The following is a 24,883-nucleotide window of genomic DNA, read 5'->3' as shown; positions in this document are numbered from 1 at the left end:
TCTACTTCGTCCCCGTTGATGTAGACAAGGGCATGTTCTCCTTTACTCTTCCTGAAGTCGATGACAATCTCCTTTGTTTTGTTGACATTGAGGGAGAGATTATTGTTACCGCACCAGTTCACCAGATTCTCTATCTCTTTCCTGTACTCTGTCTCGTTATTGTTTGAGATCCGACCCACTACGGTGGTGTCGTCAGCAAACTTAAAAATCGAATTGGAGGGGAATTTGGCCACACAGTCATAGGTGTATAAGGAGTATAGTAGGGGGCTGAGAACGCAGCTTGAGTTGGTGTCCAAACTGAAATGCACTTCCTCCAGTTGGACCCTGACCAAAGCTCCAAACACATGTGAAAGATAGCCTTGAAATAAAGCCCCCTCGCAGTCAACCTCCTTTACAAAGGGATTTGTTGAATTGTACAATGTTGTACCGCATTTCATTTTGATGTTGAGGCTGTTCCATCTTTGGAGGGAAAAGAAACTTGCATTTCTGTAGCACCTTTCAGAACCTCACGACATCACAACAAACTTTTAGAATCATAGAGGGAGTCAGCATCGAAAAAGGCCCTTTGGCCCATCGCATCTGTACCAGTCAAAGACAAACCACTCAACTATTCTAACCCCATTTGCCAGCACTTGGCCCATAGCCTTGAATGCCTTGGTATCGCAGGTGCACATCTAAATACTTCTTGAATGTTATGAGGGCCTCCACCATCCTTTCAGGCAGTGAGTTCCAGACTCTCACCACCCTTTAGGTGAAAACGTTTTTCTTCACATCTCCTCTAAACCTCCTGCCCCTTAACATAAATCTATGCCCCTTAGCCATTGGTCTACCAAGGAGAAAAGTTTCTTCCTGTCTGCTTTATCTATGCCTCTCATAATTTTATACATCTCAATCATGTTCCTCCGTTTTCCCCACCCGAGTCTCCTCTACTCCAAGAAAAACAAACCCAGTCTATCCAATTTCTCTTCACAACTAAAACTCTCCAGCCCAGGCAACATCCTGGTAAATCTCCTATGCACCCTTTCCAGTGCTATTACACCCCTCCAATTAATATAGATTCCAGAACTTCACACTACAGTGATGGCCTATAACCTCCCTGCTCTTGAACTCTATGTCTCCACTAACGAAGGCAAGTATACTATATGGTTTCTTAACTACTTTATCCACCTGTCCTGCTGCCTGAAGGGACCAGTATACATGCACACCAAGGTCCTTCTGATCCTCAGTGCTTCCCAGAGTTCTACTGCCCATCATGTATTCCCTTATCTTTTTTTGTCCTGCCTAAGTGCATCACCTAAGACTTATCTGGATTGAATTCCATTTGCCACTGATCAGCCTGTCTATATCCTCCTACTATCCTCTTCATTATTTACCACCCCAACAATTTCCGTATCGCCTGCGAACTTGCTGATCAACCTCCTATATTCAAGTTTAAATCATTTATATAAACCACAAACAGAAAAGGCCCCAACACCGATGCCTGCGGGACCCCACTGGATACAGTCGTCCAGTCAGAAAAACACCCCTCGACCATCACCCTCTGCTTCCTGGCACTCAGCCAATTCAGGATCCAATTTACCAAATTTGCTTGGATCCCATGGGCTCTTACCTTGGCTATCAGTCTCCTATGTGGGACCTTGTCAAAAACCTCGCTGAAGTCCAAGAAGACTAAATCAAATGCTTGTCCTCATCTACACACCTGGTCACGTCTTTGGAAAATTCAATCAAGTTGGTCAGTCATGACCTCCCCTTAACAAACCTATGCCGACTGTTCTTGATTAATCCTTGCCTCTCCAAATGCAGATTCATTCTTTCTCAGAATTTCTTCTAATAGTTAGACTGACTGGCCTGTAGTTTATTTCTTTCTACCTTTTTGAATAATAATTACCCATTCATGGGATGTGGGCATCACTGGCAAGACCAGCATTTATTGCCCGTCCCTAATTGCCCTTGAACTGAATGACTTGCTCGGCCATTTCAGTCAGCATATTGCTGTGGATCTGGAGTCACATGTAGGCCAGACCAGGTAAGGACAGCAGATTTCCTTCCCTTAAGGACATTAGTGAACCAGATGGGTTTTTATGACCATCGATTATGGTTCTCATGGTCACTATTACTGAGACTAGCTTTCAATTCCAAATTTATTAATTGAATTCAAATTCCACCAGCTGTCATAGTGGGATTTGAACCCTTGTCCCCAGAGCGGGGCCTCTGGATTAGCAGTCCAGTTACATTACTGCTATGCCACCATCAACCCATTGCCTTCATAGCCAGTGAAATACCTTTTGAAGTAAAGTTATAATGTAGAAAATGTGACAACCAATTTACGCACAGCAAGTTCCCACAAACAGCCATGCGAGAATGACCAGTGTTTGTATTCTAAGGGCCAGACTCGCAGAGTCAGGGAGACTTAACAACCTTTAAAAAGTGCGCAAGCCTGTGTGAGTCCTTTCCCAACAGATTAGCCATTAGGGGAAAGGGAAGGGGCATGACATCACACACGTGGGAAACCCAAACTCAGCTGGGCCATTTGAACCCTGCGCTGAGTTTTGGCAGTCAGAGTCACGCATCAGGGGAGCAGCTATAAAGGCTCTATAAGGCAGTTAAGTTCTATAAAAGTGTCATGATATGGAGTTGTTTTTCAACTTGATGCTTTAAACCTTAAAAAAGCTGCAGCTACCATTGAGGGTCAAATAATCCTCTGTTTCACTGTTTTGATTGACAGGCATCCAAAAAAAATAGTAGCATCTGGTTGTGCAGTTTGGATAGGGTTCTTTGTTGACAATTCTCCAAGGGCTAGTACTATGCTTTTATGAATGCTTGGCTAAGCTTCAAAAGCAACACTTATTACCGCAGGGAGTTCTGAGTTGCCAGTTTGAGTGACAATTTAAAGAGACTATTAAATAATTAGTTATCATTGGTGTGGAATCTGGATAGAAATGTGTTTGTTTTTTATATAAAAGAACCATTTAGAAATTTAAATGCTTTGAATTAGTTTTTTTGATGGAGTGCTGCTCTCCAAATTTTGAACAGAACTTGAAACTCATGGAATAAGAGGGACAGGAACAATTGGCTGTGTGATAGGAAACAGAGAGGAGTGGTTGATAGATGTGTTTCAGACTGGAGGAAGGTTTATAGCAGAGTTTCCCCAGGGTGAATGTTCCTTTCCTTGTCATATATTAATGACCTAGACCTTGGTGTACAGGGCACAATTTCCAAATTTGCAGATGATATGAAATTTGGAGGCATTGTGAGGAGGATAGTGTAGCATTTCAAAAGGACATAGACATGGTTGGTGGAATGGGTGGCAAATGAGGTTCAATGCAGAGAAATGTGAAGTCATTCATTTTGGTCAGAAGAGCTTGGAGACGCAATATAAAATATAGGGTACAATTGTAAAGAGAGTGGGGGAGCAGAGGGGCCTGGGTGTACGTGCACATTGAGGGTGGCAGGACTGATTAGAGCGCGGTTAATAAAGTATACATTATCTTAGGCTTTATTAATAGAGGCATAGGGTACAAGAGCAAGGAGGTTATGTTGAATTTTCTACGACATTAGTTTGGCCTCAGTTGGAATATTACGCCCAACTCTGGTCGCTACACTTTAGAAAGATGTTAAGGTGTTTGAGCAATTGCAAAGAGGATTCATGAGAATGGTTCCAGGACTAAGAAATATCAGTGACGAAGATAGATTGGAGAGGTGGGATCTGTTTTTCTTGGAGAAGAGAAAGCTAAGAGGAGATTTGATCGAGGTATTCAAAATTGTGAGGGGTCTGGATGGAGTAGATAGGAAAAAGCTCTTCCCATTCGTGAATGGATCAAGCGCACAGATATTAAAATAATTGGCACAAGAAACAGAAGTGATTTGGAATGCACTGTCTGAGAGTGTGGTGGAGACAGATTCACACAGCGAGTGGTTAAGATCTGGAATGCACTGTCTGAGAGTGTGGTGGAGACAGATTCACACAGCGAGAGGTTAAGATCTGGAATGCACTGTCTGAGACTGTGGTGGAGACAGATTCACACAGCGAGAGGTTAAGATCTGGAATGCACTGTCTGAGAGTGTGGCAGAGGCAGATTTAATTGAAACATTCAAAAGGAAATGTTATCTGTAAAGGAAGAATGTGCTCTGTGTCATTTTGTGTCAATAATATTTTGATACTTTAATAAATGTCTTTCACACTTTTAGATTTCCCAGTGCACTGCAGCAATTTGAAGTGCAGCCACTGGTGTAGTTAAATGTGGCAACCAATTGTACAGAGCAAAGTCTCACAAACAGCGGAGAGATAAATAATCACAGCGTAGAAATATCGGGATTTATTAACTGAAAAAGACCAAATTCTATCAACTTCACCTTTTACCATCCTGACACAGTAATTGTATGATATCATCATTGTTTGCTAATCATAACAAGCAATCTCTACCAATTAGACTCAGATGTGCAAGGCAGTATTTAATAGAGGTGTCTCGCCAGATAGCAAGATACTGATGTTGCCTCCTTTAGGGAAAGCTGAACTAAGCGTGACTCGGACACTTAACCAGCCAGCTGCTGCCCTTCCCCTGATCAAGGAGCCTGTGGGCAGTAAGTCCTGAGAACTGTGAAACTAAACAAGTCAACAAACTTTGTCAATAAAAGAAACCTCAGCTTCACTAATCCACTTGGATCCTGTTAATAAGCCAGATAAGCAGATATTAGGACTGATAGAACGGCACGGAAAGAGGCCATTCAGCCCATCATAGTCAAAGAGGTCGCTTTTATGGAGCATCTTAAATGAGAAGAGAGAAGTGGGGGGAGGTGGTGAGATTAAGGGAGGGAATTCCAGAATTTAGAACCAAGACGGTGATTAAAATAAGGATACCCCAGATGCCAGAATTGGAAGAGTGCAATAAATCAGGTGGTTGTGGGGATGGAATAGATTACAGAGATAGGGAAGGGCAAAATCATGGAGGATCTGAAAACAAAGCTGAGAATTTTAAAATCAAGTCAATGTTTTACTGAAAGCTACTTTAGGTCAGTGAGCTTGGGTGGTGAGGGGGGGGGCGGGGGGGCGTGGAAGAGGGGGGTGGTGGTGAGGATTACCTTTCAGTCTAGTAACCCTGAATGTGGGACCACATGTGGTGACACAGTGGGCAAACTTTCAGGTGCATTGTGGTTCGGAATGGAGGCAGGCGCTATCTAGATGAGGTTGTCAAGTACAAAAATTGATTTCTCCTTCTCTGTTTTGTTGGGTAACAAGCTGAAGGTTTTGAAGTTCAGCTCAGGGTGGCCTGTTTTTGAAACTTGAGAGAACGGAAAGACTTGGCATGAGCTGATTACAATATTGGTGATAATCAGGGAATGAACAAAGAACAAAGAAAAGTACAGCACAGGAACAGGCCCTTCGGCCCTCCAAACCTGCACCGATCATGAAGCCTGCCTAAACTAAAACCGTACGCACTTAGAGTCCGTATCCTTCCATTCCTATCCCATTCATGTATTCGTCTAGTTGCCCCTTAAAGTTCGCTCTTACCTGCTCCCACCATGTTGTAATATTACACACATGATTTTTAATAAAATGCTGGTATGTTTTAAAACAGGGAAATAAGATTATTTGTAGTTTTCAGGTAAAGCAAGCATAAAGTGCATAGGGACAATTAGATCCAGGGTATTCAAATGTAATAGCCATACATGTGCTAATATTTCATTTCTAATATATAAATTTCCAGATCCCATTTCTCACATTGTAACTACACCCTCCCACCAGTTGTGGCACTCCAACACCTCGAGTGGCAGGAGGCTTTAATTACCACATGACGTGTTTACGTCCAACCCTCTGACTTTTGGCCTCTCCCTCTCCCTGACCCATTCTCTTGCCAAACCTCCTGACTTCACCCTCTGGCTGCTTCCCTCTCCAAAACCCGCGTTCCTGTTCAAGATTCCGATCCGACACTGGAGCTCTGGAGTTGTGAGTCCCGATGGTGCAAATGTGTTAAACTAGGGCTGTTGTGGTCCTTGTTACTTTTAGGTGCTCCATTCACCTCTTCCCTCTCCTCACCCCCTGCCTGTGAGCGAGGGATTGGAAGATGAGTGGTACTGGTGAGAGGCAGGATTTGATTTGACTTACAGTTGTCACATGTATTCGTATACAGTGAAAAGTATTGTTTCTTGCGTGCTATACAGACAAAGCATACCGTTCATAGAGAAAGAAAGGAGAGAGTGCAGAATGTAGTGTTACAGTCATAGCTAGGGTGTAGAAAAAGATCAACTTAATGCGAGGTAGGTCCATAGGTGTATAAGGAGTATAGTAGGGGGCTGAGGACACAGCCTTCTGGGGCACCGGTGTTGAGGATGATCGTGGAGGAGATGTTGTTGCCTATCCTTACTGATTGCGGTCTATGGGTTAGGAAGTCTGGGACCCAGTCACAGAGGGAGGAGCCAAGCCCCAGGCCACAAAGTTTGGAGATGAGTCTCATAGGAAAATGGTGTTGAAGGCTGAGCTGTAGTAAATAAGTAGGAGTCTGACATAAGTGTCTTTGTTATCTAGGTGTTCCAGGGTTGAGTGCAAGGCCAGGGAGATGGCATGTGCTGTGCCCCTGTTGCGGCGATAGGCGAACTATAGTGGATCCAGGCAGTCTGGGAGGCCGGAATTGATTTGTGTCATGATTAACCTTTCAAAGCACTTCATAATGATGGATGTCAGAGCCACAGAAAGAACGAGAGGAGAGGCCGCAAGTCGGAGGGTTAGAGAGCAAGAAAGGCCACTCCAAGTACCAATCAGGTCACTTGGGAAACGACGCTAAAGCGGATCTTGCAACAATTACAGACCCTGTTAATTTACTGAGGTGAATACTAAGCACCATTAAGCAGGGACTTGCTGTACTTCCTTCTCTAGTTTTCTTTTTAACTGGGTGGTAAAGTGAGACTGAATGGAATTTGTGGTCCTCGGTTGTTTCCCTTTCATTCTCATCCTCACTCATACTTTGCACTCTCTCACTCTCTTTGAAATATTCACTCACCCCTTAAAGCTTCAATACCTCCTGTTTTTCTGATGTTTATCTCCTCTCATAACCCAATTCCCACTCAAACCACTTTTCCCTCCAAATCTTCCCTTTATATCAATTCCTCACAAAGAGGCTTATTTGCTTTCAATATTAAAAAAATAAATCCTTTTAGAATGAGGAAAGACACTCTCTATATGCACCTTTCTCTCGATGGCAAATTGCTATAGTCACACAATAAATTATAAGCTCTTGTGTACTGTACATCAGGAGCTTTGAAAATAAATATCACAGCACCAGCTACAGGGGTGGGGGTGGCATTCAAAAAGTGGAACACAGGCTGCAAGGTTCGTGATGCTTAAGATTGAAAAAGCCTATAATGCCCTCAAACAGTCTATGACAAAAACTCAATGATAATCACCCATGCAAATATATAAGGATATTTGAACAACTTATCACAAGCATTTTTTTAAAAATCCACTTATAACAAAGGGATTTCCAATTTTAAAAATTGCCACAGCGCCAGTGGCCAGCCAGAATAGCAGGGAATGGCCTCAGACCGAGAATGGGGTAGTGATGGGCAGCTGTATCATTACAGTGGAAAAGAGGCATGATGCACATCAATTGGACACGAGGCTCGAAGCTTCTGTAAAAGAAGGCTTTTATTAACTAACAATGAAGCTATCAGAACTTTAACACACTATCCCAGACTGAAGGGGTCCCGTCCGAGCAGGGACTCTTATACCTCTCCCTGGAGGCGGAGCCCGACTGGGATGTGCCACAACAGTAACAAACACAGGTGTAACAATCCCACCCTAACCCAACAGCAACATTAGTACAATCCCACAGTAACCTATATACATTCCTGTAGTACTGGCCAGCCCTGGCTCAGTACTATCCAGTGGGAACCATCGATGGTTCACCACAAGGCAGACTAACAATATTGACTGAAATGGGGAGAGGACCCGAATAAAATCAGTAAAGTGCATTTATATAAGGCCTTTCCCAAACACAGGATGTCCCAAAATGCAGTACAGATGATGTAGTACTTCCGAAGTGCAGTCACTGTTGTAATGGTGGCAGCCAACTTACAGCAAGATCCCATAAATGTCAATGTCATCATCTGTTTTTAGTGATGTTGACTGAGAGCTTATTATTAACCAGGACACTGGGGAGAACTTCCTGCTCTTTTACGTCCACCTGAGTGAGAAGATGAGACCTCAGTTTAATATCTTAACCCAAGGTTGGCTCCTGTGACAGTACAGTGCTCCCTCAGTGCTTCACTGCAGGGTCACCTGGATTTTGTGTTTTTGACTGAGGAACTATGACTTCCTGAAAAGAGGTGAAAGTGTTAACTTGGTGAGCCACACCTGACATTGGCCTTAAGCAGTGAGGAACCAGCTCAGTGAGAGGAAAAGTTCCAGATTTTCCTGACTGTGTTTACACTTTGTAGGATCCTTTATTAGGAACCTCAAACCAGGTTTATTTGGGGAATTTTAAATAGGGCCTACTGAGGCAGGCTTATACATCTGCCTTCCTGATTCTGCCAACAATCAGGAATTTAACCAATATTGCCATTTTTGCAGGGATTTGGGAAGCATAAAAACATTTAGAACTCACTAAACAGTTGGTAGGTTTCCTCCCTCCCTCTATTCTGAATATAGGGAGGGGAGTAGTTAAAGACCAGCACATGTTGCTAGCTGCCTCCATTGCTGCCAATGTTTCACATGGGGGAGGCCGACCTGTTCAAGTAACAGGCTTGGTAAGACATGCCACATTTTGGAATTTAAAATCTTTTGTTTGAACTTTGTTTTGGATAACCAAAATCATTGTTACTGAGTGGAAAAAATATCAGAAAGCATTTTGAGAGAAATGTAGGAACCCAGTTTCTGGCTCGTTCAGTCACAGTGGTAAGTTCCCACTCTGAGTTCCGTTATGAATTAGGAACTTGTAATGGAACCGAAACAACAAAATGTGACCTCAACATAACAGGAACTCCAGTGGTGCCCTCAGGAAGTGTGCCAAGATTTCTCCCTCAATCCACGCCTAACACAAACTATCTGGTCATTATCCTATTGTTATTTGTGGGAGTTTGCTGTGCACTCATTGTCTGCTGTGCTGCCCACATGACACCAGCAATGGCACAAAGCGCTTCATGGTGTGATTCTGAATGTCTTCTCTCGTCTCAGAACCACGTTAATTATTTTGTGCAAACTAATTGTTATGTTTGATTAACTAATCATTTTTATAATATATCCAGTTCAGTCAAGACTTTCCCAGCTGTTTCCTAATTCTCAACTTATTTTGTTTCTCTCTCTTACCAGACGATTCAAGAAGCAAAGCCTGGGAGGTATGCAACATCACATCCATGCTTGATTGCATTTATAAAATCCCATTTCTGTGCATTTATTTAACTGATAAACCTATTTTTCCAGTTACTCCTGCTTATTTTCATTTGAACACCACAGATTACAAGGTGATATGATAAAAGCGTATAAAATAGAAAGGCTGGATGAAAAGCAGAGATGGTGTCTTGTGGTGCAGTTTAGCGTTCCTACCTCTGGAGCAGAAGTTCGGGGTTCAAGTCCCACTCCAGGACTTGACAGCCATGGAAAGTGCATTCATATTGTGGTCAGCCAGCTTGATTATCAGTCTGTAAATCCTTCCACTGTACCTGATAGCAGGCGGCAAGAGTGGGAGAGTTTCCTGGTCAGTCACACTGCAGAATCTAATGGCAAACCACTGCCCTACTTTGACCAATCCAATGGAAGTCAATGGCCGCCAATGCCCTCTTAGGACATGTTACCTGAGGGAGGAGGAGGGGGGGGAAAAAGCAAATTAATTCCAGTAGTTCAGGGGTCCAGAACGAGGGGCCACTGATACAGGATTATATATTTTGCAATTAGAACAGAGATAAGGCAAAACATCTTCATACAGATTTGTGAGCTGTAGCATTCACTTGCGGAGTTAGTGGTTGAGGCAGTCACAATGTTAACAGGCAAGATTAACAGAATCAAAGAATTGTCATGGAGTTGAGGGAGGCCATTTAGTCCATTGTGTCTGCACCGGCTCTTCAAATGGGCATTATGGTTTTGTGCCAGCCCCCTGCTTTTTCTCTGTATGCCTGCACATTGTTGCTATTCAAGTAATCATCCTCTTGAATGCTCCAATTGAACCTGCCTCCACCACTCTTCCAGGCAGCGCATTCCAAACATGAATCACTCCCTGAGGGAAAAAAAAATTTTCTCACATCATGTTTGCTGCTTTTGCAAATCATTTTAAATCTGTGCCCTTTCGTTCTTGATCCACTTCCAAAGGGGAACGGTTTCTCCCTATCAACTCTGTCCAGCACCCTCATGATTTTGAACATCTCTATCAAATCTCTTCTTAGCCTTCTTCTCTCCAAGGAGAACAGTCCCAACCTCTCCAATCTATCCTCATGACTGAAGTTTCTCATCACAAGAACCATCCTTATAAACTTATTCTACACTCTCTCCAATGTGTTCACATCCTTCCTATAGTGTGGTGCCCAGAATTGGCAGCATGGTGGCACAGTGGTTAGCAATGCTGCCTCACAGCACCAGGGACCCAGGTTCAATTCCAGCCTCGAGTCACTATCTATGTGGGGTTTGCACATTCTCCCCGTGTCTGCGTGGGTTTCCTTTGGGTGCTCCGGTTTCCTGCCAGTCAAAAAGATGTGCCGGGTAGGTGCATAGGCCATGCTAAATTGACCCTAGTGTCAGGGGATTAGCAGTGTAAATATGTGGGGTTACGGGAATAGGGCCTGGGTGGGATTGTGGTCGGTACACACTCGATGGCCTCCTTCTGCACTGTAGGGATTTTGTGATTCTATGAGAACTGTACACTATTCCTGCTGAGGTCTAACTAGTGTCTGGTATAAGTTGAACATAATTGGAATCCTGTTGCCCCGGTGAATGGGGCATCAGCCAAAAATCAGGATTCCAGAATGGCGTGAGGGCTCTTGGGATTCACCCACCCTGCCCCACCCCACTGGCCCCAACTGGACTCTCGTCCGGAGCGGACGGCAACCTGAAAATTAGGCAAACCCGCTAATTTGAATGTCGTTAGTGGGTTTGACAGAAATTCACCAGCCTCTCACCATTCACCTGGCCTGTGAGTGAGAACAGCATCGCGTGGGCTTCATGTTTGCTACTCACAAGTGGGGACATGGCATGCTGGGGAAAACAACCAAACACTCAAAAAAAAAGAGGGGCATTAGGCTTAAACCCTGTCAACATTGTGATTCGGATCAAAGGATGAGGGGTGACCTAATAGCAGTCTTTAAAATGATGAAAGGATTTGATGGACTGGATAAAGAGAGACGGTTTCCTCTTATGGGGAAGAGCATAACCAGAGGCCATCAGTATAAGATAATCACCAACAAATCCAATTGGGAATTCGGGAGAAATGTCCTTACCCAGAGAGTGGGGGGAATGTGGAACTCACTATCACAGTGAACATTTGAAGTGAATAGGAAAAATGCATTTAAGGGGAAAGTAGACAAATATTTAAATGAGAAGGGATTTGAGGGTTACACTGATAGATTTCAAGTTAACCAGATGGGAGGAGGCTCAGAGTGGAGCACACACCCTAGCATGGACTAGTTGGGCTGAATGGCCTGTTTCTGTGGCATATATCCAGTGCCATAAAAGTAGGAGATGTAACCCAGGCTGCCAACTCATTATCACCCGTTCTATGCCATTGTTCAGTCAGAATCTATCCCAGAGTGTGGTCGTCATGTGGAATTAACCTCCAGGATAAAACCCCAGAATCATTTAGCACCCAAATGGCTGGTAGACCCGGGCCTTTACTGCTTTCCAGAGATATTGGCTGAGATGTGATGAATGGTGTCGCTCATCCATTACCATCCAACACCGTTCAACGTTTAAAGTTTTATTTATTTATTAGTCACAAGTAGGCTTACATTAACACTGCAATGAAGTTACTGTGAAAATCCCCTAGTCACCACACTCCGGCGCCTGTTCGGGTACACTGAGGGAGAATTTAGCATGGCCAATGCACCTAACCAGCACGTCTTTCATTCAACCACATCTGTGTGACTTCACACACAAATACCATTGATCTGATTTGTGATTGTTACATGTAGTAGCATACAGTGAAAAGTATTGTTTCTTGCGCGCTATACAGACAAAGCATACCGTTCATAGAGAAGGAAAGGAGAGAGTGCAGAATGTGGTGTTGCAGTCCTAGCTAGGGTGTATTGTAGTGTCCAGTAGTTTCAGGCACTGGAGCTCAGAGCACCCACCATCACTGTCATCAAAACTGGTAGAAAAATCTGTTAAAGATGAATATTGACACTCACTAATGTTGCTGTTTTGCTTTGTGACATTAGGTAGCCCCTCCTACACGACAGTGCCATTTCCAGAGGTGCATCATTCAGTTATATCACTCAGGAATAGCAATAGGATCTCTCAATTTCTTTTGACAGGTTCCTCCGGCTATGAAGACCAACCCTTCTAATGCCTGTTTATTGAAAGCCTCACACTGTGTAATGAAGCTTCCTGAATGGACTTAGTGTTAGAGGGGCCCATTCAATAAATCAGATTTCCGCTGGGTCAAGATTAGATCAAAATGCTCATAAACTGTGTCGGCTAACATGGACTTTGACAGAAATGGTTTAGTTTAATTGACTGCACAAATATTGTGATTGTTGTGTGAATGAAGTTTGGAACGCTGAACTGTTTGCCGTCTGGAAGCTGAACGTTTTTAATAACTTTTACAACTCTGAGTATACCTTGTGTGGAAAAGCTAACTTGCAAGCAGTGAAGACCAAACATTTGATACAAACTGAATGTTTGTAAAAGGCAGTAACTCGGGCAGATTATTTTCATCAGGTTAGTTAGAACTCTGGGGTAATAAGGGATTAGCCGGTTTAATTACACCTTGGGTTTTCTATCTTTCAAATCGATTGGATACTGGTGATTAATGACGAGTGAGTGACGAAAGCATTGGTAAGAAGGTACAGTAACTAGGCAACAGAGACAAAAGCAATGTTTGTAAGAAACATCTGATCATATTTCATCCCCACTCTTAAAAGCGTCACACTGTTTCTACAGCGATGAAGGGTCGGAGAGAAGCAAAAAGCATTGAAATACAAGGTTTTTAACTTGCTAACCTTGTGTAAAGAGGGGTTAAAATTCCCCTGGTAGAATTGGCCTGGTTTACATTTCCAGTGAAATTGATGGCGGTGGGGTTCAGGTAGTTTAGATTCCGGACAATCAAACCTCATCACCAGCTTTACAAATGCCGGCAATCTGAAAAACAGAAAGTGCTGGGAATTCCCGGGAGATGGTGCGGTGGTAAATGATGGCAGCGGTAAATGATGGCAGTGGTAAAGTCACTGGACCAGAAACCCAGAAACCCAGAGCAGAATTTTTCCAAAATATGGCTATGTGTCATTCTGGGTGAAAAAAACAGGTGAGCGAATCAGACTGTAATTGTCCGACACTTAGTGCAGTGAAAGAACCCCCAGGGGAAACACACTGGGATGGAGTCCTCAGGCATGTGACTCACCCAAACTGGCTCCCAGCTGTACACTGTTAACAAGGGAGAGCTGCATTGAAACGCTCCCTCTGCACACACAGCCAGTCACACCAGGAGTATGGCAGCGCAGAGAGCAGCTCCACACTTTGTGGAGGCAGATTTCGGAAGGCTTCTGGAAGCAGTGAAGGAGGGGCCTGTACTCTGTACCCCCAGGTGGGTAGGTGACCCAGAAGCAAACGCAGCCTGGGATGCGGTGGCTGCGACAGTCAGTGCCCGTAGCCTCACACTGAAGACTGCCGTCCAGTGCCACAAGAAAATGAATGTCCTCATTCGAGCTGTGAGGGTGAGTGTCCATCTGTCACATCCTGGTATCAGTCCCATCTGTCACACCGGGAATCTCCACATCAATCTACTCCCTGACACCCCACACTACCCAAACCCCTCAGCATCTTCCTCAAATCCCTCTGGCACTCCTCGAGATAACACCTTCCTGTCCAAGCACGGTGCCAACATACACCACCTGTCCTCCACACTGTAGTAGATGCACATCAGGTGGAAGATGGAATGTCCAAGGGCTCGGACACCAAAAGTCTGCTGGATCCCAGGAAACAGCTGCCTCCCCCCCCCCCCCGGCTGGAGATGCAGAGGCAAATTGCCGGAGGGGCTGTCAGTAACATTCTGGCAACTGCAAGGCCACTTGGAGGAGTCCCACAGCCTTCAGGCTGAATAGGATGGCGTAGCTACATCCGTGACGCCAAAATGTTGGGCCAGGACCCTCCAGGTCCCGGCCCTCCAGAAGATGCCGGCCAAGGGCATCAAAGACCAGGGGCACGAAGCACTGCAGGCCACCACGACCTCTGAGGTGCATCCTGGGGAGTCACCTAGACGTAGCGCTAGACCACATAAGATTAAGAAGATTTAGGAGCACTGAGAGGGCATGGGTGAAGGCAGACTCTGTAATTAGGGATAGGGTAATTGGCACTGTAAATAATCAGCATTAAAGAATATTGCACTTCAAAGCCGCACACAGCTCCTCCGTCTTTGTCCCATTCCTCACAGAGAATATACCTACCTATCTGTGTTGTTGAAATTGCTGGTACAAACTGTGTCCCTAACTTTCATAAACAATTGGCAGCTGTGGCTGTGAAAAACTTCTGTTTGGGCTATGAGAAAGCCAATGCATCAACTTTCCAAGTTAATCCCAGAATGCCTACTGCTTTTAAAATGTGGCCAAGTTAGCTTTAAAGCTTAGCACAGTTAGTTACAGCGGCAGAAATATCTTAAAATAAAGTCTTTGAACTGAAGCAAACCATACAAAGGATCCCACAAAAACCAACCCAGATTATTCTGAAATACATTCTACAAATGCAAGCTTTTTATCTTTCTTCAACCAATTGGCAGTCTAAGGTATAATTAACCCATACTCAGAATTTCCTACCAACCCCCCCCCAAGCCATGGAGATCCATGATGACAGACACCCTGGAATGGCAGCCTGGTCACTCACTGAACTCTGTGCCTCATCAGGGAACGCTTGCATTCTGGGTGTAGCCACCTGGCTGCCTGGTGCAGAGTAACCTCCAGGAATGGCCTGGAGTTCAGACAGAAGAAAGAACTCTCCTAACTTCCATGCAATTAGGCATTACGGTGCTCATTGTAGGGAGCCCTTTAGAATTAATGCAGTCTGAAAGCTTTGCTGATAAACTCCCTTGATTAAGGCAACAGCCTGACGGGTACTTGTAACTGTTAGTGGGGCCTGGGATGGAACACCAAAAATCAACCACAGAGCCTGTCCAGCAGGGTCACTAGTGCAACATTAGCAGGCTTTGCAATTGGCATCATTGGCAGTCACAGAGCCATAGAGGTTTACAGCATGGAAACAGGCCCTTCCAACCAACTTGTCCATGCCGCCCTTTTTCTTGACCACTAAGCTAGTCCCAATTGCCTGCATTTTGCCCATATCCCTCCATACCCATCTTACCTATGTAACTATCTAAATGCTTTTTAGAACCATAGAACCATAGAAAATTACAGCTCAGAAACAGGCCTTTTGGCCCTTCTTGTCTGTGCCGAACCATTTTATGGCTAGTCCCACTGACCTGCACTTGGACCATATCCCTTCACACCCCTCTCATCCATGAACCCATCCAAGTTTTTCTTAAATGTTAAAAGTGACCCCGCATTTACCACTTTATCCGACAGCTCATTCCACACTCCCACCACTCTCTGTGTGAAGAAGCCCCCCCTAATATTCCCTTTAAACTTTTCTCCTTTCACCCTTAACCCATGCCCTCTGGTTTTTTTCTCCCCTAGCCTCAGCGGAAAAAGCCTGCTTGCATTCACTCTATCTATACCCATCAAAATCTTATACACCTCTATCAAATCTCCCCTCAATCTTCTACGCTCCAGGGAATAAAGTCCCAACCTATTCAATCTCTCTCTGTAACTCAGCTTCTCAAGTCCCGGCAACATCCTTGTGAACCTTCTCTGCACTCTTTCAATCTTATTTACATCCTTCCTGTAACTAGGTGACCAAAACTGTACACAATACTCCAAATTCGGCCTCACCAATGCCTTATATAACCTTACCATAACACTCCAACTTTTATACTCGATACTCCGATTTATAAAGGCCAATGTACCAAAGGCACTCTTTACGACCCTATCCACCTGTGACGTCACTTTTAAGGAACTCTGAACCTGTATTCCCAGATCCCTCTGTTCAACTGCACTCTTCAGAGTCCTACCATTTACCCTGTACGTTCTTCTTTGGTTTGTCCTTCCAAAGTGCAATATCTCACACTTGTCTGCGTTAAATTCCATTTGCCATTTTTCAGCCCATTTTTCTAGTTGGTCCAAATCCCTCTGCAAGCTTTGAAAACCTTCCTCACTGTCCACTACACCTCCAATCTTTGTATCATCAGCAAAGTTGCTGATCCAATTGACCACATTATCATCCAGATCATTGATATAGATGACAAACAACAATGGACCCAACACCAATCCCTGCGGCACACCACTAGTCACAGGCCTCCACTCAGAGAAGCAATCCTCCACAACCACTCTCTGGCTTCTTCCATTGAGCCAGTGTCTTATCCAATTTACTACCTCCCCATGTATACCCAGCGACTGAACCTTCCTAACTAACCTCCCATGAGGGACCTTGTCAAAGGCCTTGCTGAAATCCAGGTAGACAACATCCACCGCCTTCCCTTCATCCACTTTCCTGGTAACTTCCTCGAAAAAATAGATTGGTCAAACATGACCTACCACGCACAAAGCCATGTTGACTCTCCCTAATAAGTCCCTGTCTATCCAAATATTTGTAGATCCTATCCCTTATCACACCTTCCAATAACTTGCCCACCACCGACGTCAAACATACTGGCCGATAATTTCCCGGATTTCTTTTGGAAGCTTTTTTAAACAACGGAACAACATGAGCCACCCTCCAATCATCCGGCACCTCCCCCGTGAATACTGACATTTTAAATATGTCTGCCAGGGCCCCTGCAAGTTCAACACTAGCTTCCCTCAAGGTCCGTGGGAATACCCTGTCCGGTCCTGGGGATTTATCCACTCTGATTTGCCTCAAGACAGCGAGCACCTCCTCCCCTTTAATCTGTAACGGTTCCATGGCCTCCCTACCAGTTTGCCCTATTTCCGTAGACTCCATGCCCGTTTCCTCAGTAAATACGGATGCAAAAAACCCAAAACCCAAAACACAAAATTGTACCCGCCTCTACTACTACCACTGGCAGCTCGTTGTAGACACTCACCACCCTCTATGTGAAAACATTGCCCCTCTGAACCCTTTTGTATCTCTCCCCTCTCATCTTAAACCTAAGCCCTGTAGTTTTAGACTCCCCTACCTTTGGGAAAAGATGTTGACTATCCAGCTGATCTATGCCCCCCATTATGCTCCGGTTTCCCCTCTCAGTCCGGTGCATTGGCTATGCTAAATTTTATAGACCTCTATAAGATCACCCTTAAGTCTCCTACACTCCAGGGAAAAAAGTCCCAGTCTATCCAGCTTCTCCTTATAACTCAAACCATCAAGTCCCGGTAGTATCCTAGTAAATCTTTTCTGCACTCTTTCTAGTCTAATAATATCCTTTCTGTAATAGGGTGACCAGAACTGTACACAGTATTCCAAGTGTGGCTTTACTAATGCCTTGTACAATTTTAACAAAACGTCCCTCTATGGCCTCTCAACAGCCAGTGAGAATACTCACCACACGAGCCTCAACCCAGCAGTGGGCCCTGATCTGCGGACCTCCAGCTCCATCAAGCTCCCACAAGACCCTGTACCTTTGAAAGCCCACCCCACCCCACTCCACGGCAAGTGACTTGCCCTTTTGCACCCTGGAGGTTAGTGCTAAGCGGTACTCACCTTCTCGCTCACCTTTATAATCCATGGAGCCTGGTCACACTTCAAGGGACCAGTAGTGATTTGCACCCATGTAACTTCCTGCTGTGGAGGATGGGAACATGCTGGAAAGCGGGGAGGGGGTGGGTGGGGGGGCGGGGAGGTGATCATGTGCCAGACTCGCTAATGAGATTGAAATCAAATCTCATTCTAATCCCAGTAACAAGTGCTGGCCTAGCGAGCGACGCCCATATCCCGAGAAAGAATAAAGGAAAAGACTCAGCAGTCTGGCAGCATCTGTGGAGAGAGAAACCGAGTTAATGTTTCATAGGAGCTGGCAAAGTCATAGATCAGCAGCTTTTAAGTAAATCAGTTTTATTTATTAGTGCAAGTAAGGCTTACATTAACACTGCAATGAAGTTACTGTGAAATTCCCCCAGTTGCCACACTCCGGCACCTGTTTGGGTCAATGCACCTAACCAGCATGTCTTTCAGACTGTGGGAGGAAACTGGAGCACCCGGAGGAAACCCACGCAGACACGGGGAGAACGTGCAAACTCCACACAGACAGTGACCCAAACTGGGAATCGAACCTGGGTCCCTGGCGCTGTGAGGCAGCAGCGCTAATCACTGTGCCACTGTACTGCCCCTACAGAGCCAAGGAACTGGTGGGGTGGGGGTGCGGGGGTTGAGAGGAGTCCGTGCCAGAATGGAGGGCAGGAACTGTTGAATATAAAATTGATGTGGAGATGCCGGCGTTGGACTGGAGTAAGCACAGTAAGAAGTCTCACAACACCAGGTTAAAGTCCAACAGGTTTATTTGGTAGCACGAGCTTTCGGAGTGCTGCTCCTTCATCAAGTGAGTGAAGAGTTGTGTTCACAAACAGGGCATATATAGACACAGACTCAATTTACAAGATGATGGTTGGAATGTGAGTCTTTACAGGTAATCAAGTCTTAAAGATACAGACAATGTGAGTGGAGAGAGGGTTAAGCACAGGTTAAAGAGGTGTGAATTGTCTCCAGACAGGACAGTTAGTGAGATTTTGCAAGCCCAGGCAAGTCGTGGGGGTTACAGATAGTGTGACATGAACCCAAGATCCCGGTTGAGGCCATCCTCATGTGTGCGGAACTTGGCTATCAGTCTCTGCTCAGCGACTCTGCGTTGTCGTATGTCGAGAAAATGAGGAGGATCGCAACAGACGCTGAAAGATGCCCTCGTAAGAACAGGATATAGCGCTCGACTCATCGATCGACTGTTCTGGCGCACCACATCGAAAAACCGCACCGAGCTCCTCAAAAAACAAACACGGGACACAGTGGACAGAGTACCCTTCGTCGTCCAGTACTTCCCTGGAGCGGAGAAGCTATGACATCTTCTCCTGAGCCTTCAACATGTCATCGATGAAGATGAACATCTTGCCAAGGCCATCCCCACACCCCCACTTCTTGCCTTCAAACAAACACACAACCTCAAACAGACCATTGACCGCAGCAAACTACCCAGCCTTCAGGAGGACAGTGACCACGACACCACACACCCTGCCACAGCAACCTCTGCAAGACATGCCGGATCATTGACACGGATGCCATCATCTCATGTGGGAACACCATCTACCAGGTACACGGTACCTACTGTTGTGACTCGGCCAACGTTGTCTACCTGATACGCTGCAGGAAAGGATGTCCCGAGACATGGTACATTGGGGAGACCATGCGGACGCTACGACAACGGATGAATGAACACCGCTTGACAATCACCAGGCAAGAGTGTTCTCTTCCTGTTGGGGAGCACTTCAGCAGTCAAGGGCATTCAGCCTCTGATCTTTGGATAAGTGTTCTCCAAGACACGACAATGCAGAATCTTCACGACACACGACAATGCAGAGTTGCTGAGCAAAAACTGATAGCCAAGTTCCGCACACATGAGGACGGCCTCAACCGGGATCTTGGGTTCATGTCACACTATCTGTAACCCCCACGACTTGCCTGGGTTTGCAAAATCTCACTAACTGTCCTGTCTGGAGACAATTCACACCTCTTTAACCTGTGCTTAACCCTCTCTCCACTCACATTGTCTGCATCTGTAAAGACTTGATTACCTGTAAAGACTCGCATTCCAACCATTATCGTGTAATTGAGTTTGTGTCTATATATGCCCTGTTTGTGAACCCAACTCTACACTCACCTGATGAAGGAGCAGCACACCGAAAACTTGTGCTACCAAATAAGCCTGTTGGACTTTAACCTGGTGTTGTGAGACTTCTTACTGAATATAAAATTGGCATGAGGCAGGGTGTTGCCCTTTGGAATGGAACCCTAACATCAGGGTCAAGTGGGGTCACATACCACAATGTGTGGGAAACAATGATCTGGAAGTGATTTCTCCAAATCAGCCAATAAAGAGAGTAGGCTCACTGCCCAATTACAGATAGAGGAGGGTGGGTTCTTGAAGCTGGAAGGTCAAGAGGCAATAGGAAGCCCTTCAGCATTGAAGCAGCTTGCAGCTCAGGTAAGAGACGGGGGAGGGGAGAGGGGAGGTGGGGGGCTTCCATTTTGATAAAAATGACTTCAGCAGCCAAGACACCAATGTGGAGGAGTTGGGGAGAGAACCCCTTCACTGGGCCACCTGCAGCTGTGGCTATGGCCAAGCAGGTAGGGGAGAGCCTCAAACTCTGCTTGGACTACTGACCCAGAATGAGCAGCATGAATGAACAACAACATACTGCATTTATATAACACCTAAACCCTAAGGAAAGCAGTGTGAAGATGCCAGGTGGTTTGGTATGTTCGTTTATGTGTTAATTCTACCTTAGACTGCCAATTGGTTGAAGAAAGTCCTGCTCATGGCGCAAGGCACATGTGAGTAATAATGAGGCAAGTTTAGAAACTGTTCTGATGAGTGATCAGAGCGGCACAGTGGTTAGCACTGCTGCTCCACAGCACCAGGGACCCAGGTTCGATTCCCTGGTTTGAGTCACTGTCTGTGTGGCGTTTGCACGTTCTCCCCGTGTCTGCGTGGGTTTGCTTGGGGTGCTCCGGTTTTCTCCCACAGTCTGAAAGACATGCTGGTTGTGTGCATTGATCCGAACAGACACCGGACTGTGGCAACTAGAGGAATTTCACAATAACTTCATTGCAGTGTTAATGTAAGCCTTACTTGTGACTAATAAATAAACTTTTACTTTGAAAGATTTAAAAAAGCTTGCATTTATATAATATATTTTGAAACATTCTGGGTTGGTTTATGTGGGATCCTTTGTATGGTTTGCTTCAGTTAGAAGACTTTTAAGATATTTCTGCCAATGCTACTTATGCTAAGCTTTAATGCTAACTTGGCCACATTTTAAATGTAGCAGGCATTCTGGGATTAACTTGGAAAGTTGACAGCATTTTTTTGAAAGTAATCTTGCAAGCAAAGCTTTCTCATAAACCCAAGCAGAAGTTTTTCACTGCCACAGCTGCCAATTGTTTTTGAAAGTTAGGGACACAGTTTGTACCAGCAATTTCAATAACACTGATAAGAATTCATATACTGTAGTGAACAGTTATTTGTTCAGTTCAGTTCAGTCCTGGCAAGGTTTGGATCAAGTCTGTATCAGGACTAGCTTCTGCTGGTCTCTCTCTCTCTCTGTCTCTCGGGGGTGATGTGTGCGTGGGTTTCCTCCGGGAGCTCGGTTTCCTCCCACAATCCAAAGATGTGCAGGTTAGGTGGATTGGCCGTGCTAAATTGCACCCGAGTGTCCCAAAGATGCGTAGGTTAGGGGGATTAGAAGGGTAAATGCATGGGGTTACAGGGATAGGGTGGGGAATGGGCCGGGGCAGGATGCTCTTTTGGAGAGTCACTGCAGACCCGATTGGCCAAATGGCTTCCTTCTGCCCTGTAGGGAATCTATGGATTCTAAAGGTGATGGGTGTTAATTACTCTTGCTCCATGTAAGATCCCTTAATCCAGTCGTGTTTAAATAAACCCATTAAAAATTGTCCTCTTGTTATGTTTGTCCCTCTCTCTGTTGCAGGTGTTTGTCCCACCGTCGGCGCAGTTCTTTGGTTGTTTGTTTACCTGGGCTGGAGATATTTCCTGGGGATTTATTAATTTCTAATGGCGCAGAGCACCTTTACCGTACAGTGTCAACACCCACCCTCAGTACGGGTAAGCCCACTGACCTGTATACAAGTCAGATAGGATTGTCCAGAGCCTGCTTGCTTTGTTGTTAACTCGTATTTCAGAAGCTTGGTCTTGTGGGTACTCAGTGGGCTGTGCGTTGGGTAATTTGAAGAAGCAAGTGTGATCTGCCGGAGAGGATGGAAACATTCTAAAGCCGTCCCAACTTTCCCTTTCAGAATCCAAGAAGTCAAAGTGGCCGTTCACCAAACGAGGAATGGTAATGCTGTGTAATGTTTTAATAGACTGTTTAATGTTCTGGCACTCCCTCAGGTTTTGTAGGTGGAATCTGTTACAGATTGAACAAATAGTTCATGTACATTGGGCAACTTGTGTCAAACACTTCCCAAGATAGCAGTGAGTTGTGCCTCAGTCACTTCCTTGTACGTGAGATTGGGGAGGTTCTGTTTCAGTGATTCTCACAAACCCAGATAAATTTAGCAGGTACAAACTTGTCTAATCTGAAGCTTAATCCTAAAGCGCTGTACCTCTGGTGATATTAAGTTTAAAGTTTCAAGCTTATTTATTTCACAAGTAGGCTTACATTAACATTGCAATGAAGTTACTGTGAAAATCCCTTAGTCGGCACACCCTGGTGCCTGTTCGGGTACACTGAGGGAGAATTTAGCATGGCCAACGCACCTAACCAGCACATCTTTCGGACTGTGGGAAGAAATCGGAGCACCCGGAAGAAATCCACGCAGACACAGGAACAACGTGCAAACTCCACACAGACAGTGACCTGGGTCACTGACGCTGTGAGGCAGCAGTGCTAACCGCTGCGCAGTCACGTGTCAGTAACACCAATGACTAAGATACAGTTTCTTTCGTACAATAAGCACAGATGTGAAATACCCCATTTAACAGAAGAACTATTTAACTATTAAATTAACCATTTAACATGTTAATTATTTATATATAATTAACAAGTATCCTCCTGTAGGAACAAGCCCAACTTTCCAATTAAGCAGATTTTTGTTCATTTCTCTCCCCTGGGTTCTTTCCTTCAGTAACTGGTATCAGAGGCTCCTTGGACCTCACCGTACGTGCCCCCTGTATCTGTCCATTACGTTATAATCAATTATTGGTTATAATCAATGATGTTTTTTGTTCAGCCCTCTTTGTCTCATGTTTCTCCACTGGGCAGTCATTGACATGTGCGTGGAGCAGCAATAGTGATTCGAACCAGGTCGAACCAGTTTACTGTTCCCTAACATATGGGGTAACGGTCAACTGTCACACTGCGACCCCTGCCCCCCGCACAGGTCAGCTAACTGGGCTGGAGTAGGGATTAAATCCAAGTGTTCCTTGTATTGGGGGGGATGGTGGCTGAGCCGTTCCCTGCTGTTCCATCCTGTTGATGGGTGGAAGTTGCAATTTACTGTCTTTCTATCTCAATGTAGTTGTGTTTGGAACTAAAGATAAATTTGAACACTCTCTTCCCGGTACCAGAACAATATTACAATCCTAGGATCAGGTAATCTTAGGACCAGTGAAAACTCCAATGGTTTAGACTGTTAATCCAGAAACCCCCCACCAGTGCCACTCCCACCATCATCATCCCCTCCGACATCAAGGCAACGAGAAGGTGGGTAATAAATGCCTGGCTCACCTGAGATGCCCACATCTTGTGAGTGAAAATTTAAGGAGGAGCACACAGTCAGGAGAGGGACACGGGCACAAATAGCACATACGGAAAATGTGAGGCCATTAAACAATTTCCGGATTGTTCTTTTTCAACTGTCATCAAATTATGATTGGTGTAGCTGATGTTTCTGACAAGGATAGGGAGTGAGGAGGGGGAGGAGGCCTCCAGACACATGGGTCGCACAAGTCTCCAAGGGGTCAGGGAACCTCCTGGCCAGCTGGAGATATATTTAAGGATTACGGTAAATTGATCTTGACTTTCCCAAAACCAAATCCTTATGCAATCAGACAACACTCTTCCGAATTCTGTCTGACAGAGGTGCAAATGAAGTATTTTATCACACTAAATCCACACACTCCATGTTCTACATTTCTGGTTTCAGAATAAAGTGAAACAAAAGCAGATGTCGGACCTGGAGAACCTTCTGTCCTCACTTGAGATTGGGAACTGCACAGATTTTGGCTTCCGACAGTACAAGGTATTTTGTTCTGACTCATCACTAGCACTGACGAGCTATCTGCCCTGTCTTCACACACACCTCTCACAGCCATGAATCCAGACTCCTGAAGGAATGCTGCTGATTCTGGGGTATTTCCTCACTCACGTAATTTGCTGTGAATTCCCCCTCTTAGGAACAGAAAGACAGTATAACCTGTACCACCATTCCATTTACCCACCCTATCCCTCGATGTATCACTTAGCGAACATACACCCCTTCAGTCCTAAAAGTCACACTTCCATGTACAACTGTTGAGAGAAGGTTCTAGATTTTCATTACTCTGTGTTAAAAACATGTTTTTTGATTTTGCTTCTAAATAGCTGAGTCTATGTTTAAGATTTTACCACCTACTTCTAGACTCTACCCCCACTGGAAAGAATGTCTCCCCATCCATCCTGTTGAATTCTTTTATCAATGATTCCTGAGGGGTGGTGCCCAGAACTGAACACGACTCCAGTTGAGGTCTTTCACAGTTAAAGAGCTAAAGTTTCCCTCATAAATGGGTCCTCTGATATTCAGGAGTCAGTCAATCGTAGACAGTGCAGAAGGAGGCCATTTGGCCCATTAAGTCTGCAGAGTATTTTACCGAAGCCCACCCCACGTAACCACATTTATCATGGCTAATCTATTTAACCAACACATCTTGGGACACTAAGGGGCAATTTAGCATGGCCAGTCCCTCTAACCAGCATATCTTTGGAC

The 24,883-nt window shown here is 45.0% G+C and overlaps 1 protein-coding gene across 2 annotated transcripts in view; it reads left to right on the top strand.

Moving 5' to 3' along the window:
- plekhg7 (pleckstrin homology domain containing, family G (with RhoGef domain) member 7) overlaps window positions 1-24,883 on the top strand; it is an 83,846-nt gene that overhangs the window by 23,552 nt on the left and 35,411 nt on the right. For both annotated transcript variants that reach the window (XM_078235253.1, XM_078235252.1), the window contains exons 3-6: window positions 9,302-9,327; window positions 21,889-22,022; window positions 22,214-22,254; window positions 24,065-24,160. In XM_078235253.1, coding sequence (XP_078091379.1) covers window positions 9,302-9,327; window positions 21,889-22,022; window positions 22,214-22,254; window positions 24,065-24,160 — 297 coding nt within the window. The remainder of the gene's footprint in view (window positions 1-9,301; window positions 9,328-21,888; window positions 22,023-22,213; window positions 22,255-24,064; window positions 24,161-24,883) is intronic.

This window comes from Mustelus asterias, chromosome 19 (genome assembly GCF_964213995.1).
Source record: "Mustelus asterias chromosome 19, sMusAst1.hap1.1, whole genome shotgun sequence".
NCBI lineage: Eukaryota > Metazoa > Chordata > Chondrichthyes > Carcharhiniformes > Triakidae > Mustelus > Mustelus asterias.
The sequence above is the reverse complement of the archived record's forward strand: the minus strand, read 5'-3'. Positions and strand labels throughout refer to the sequence as shown.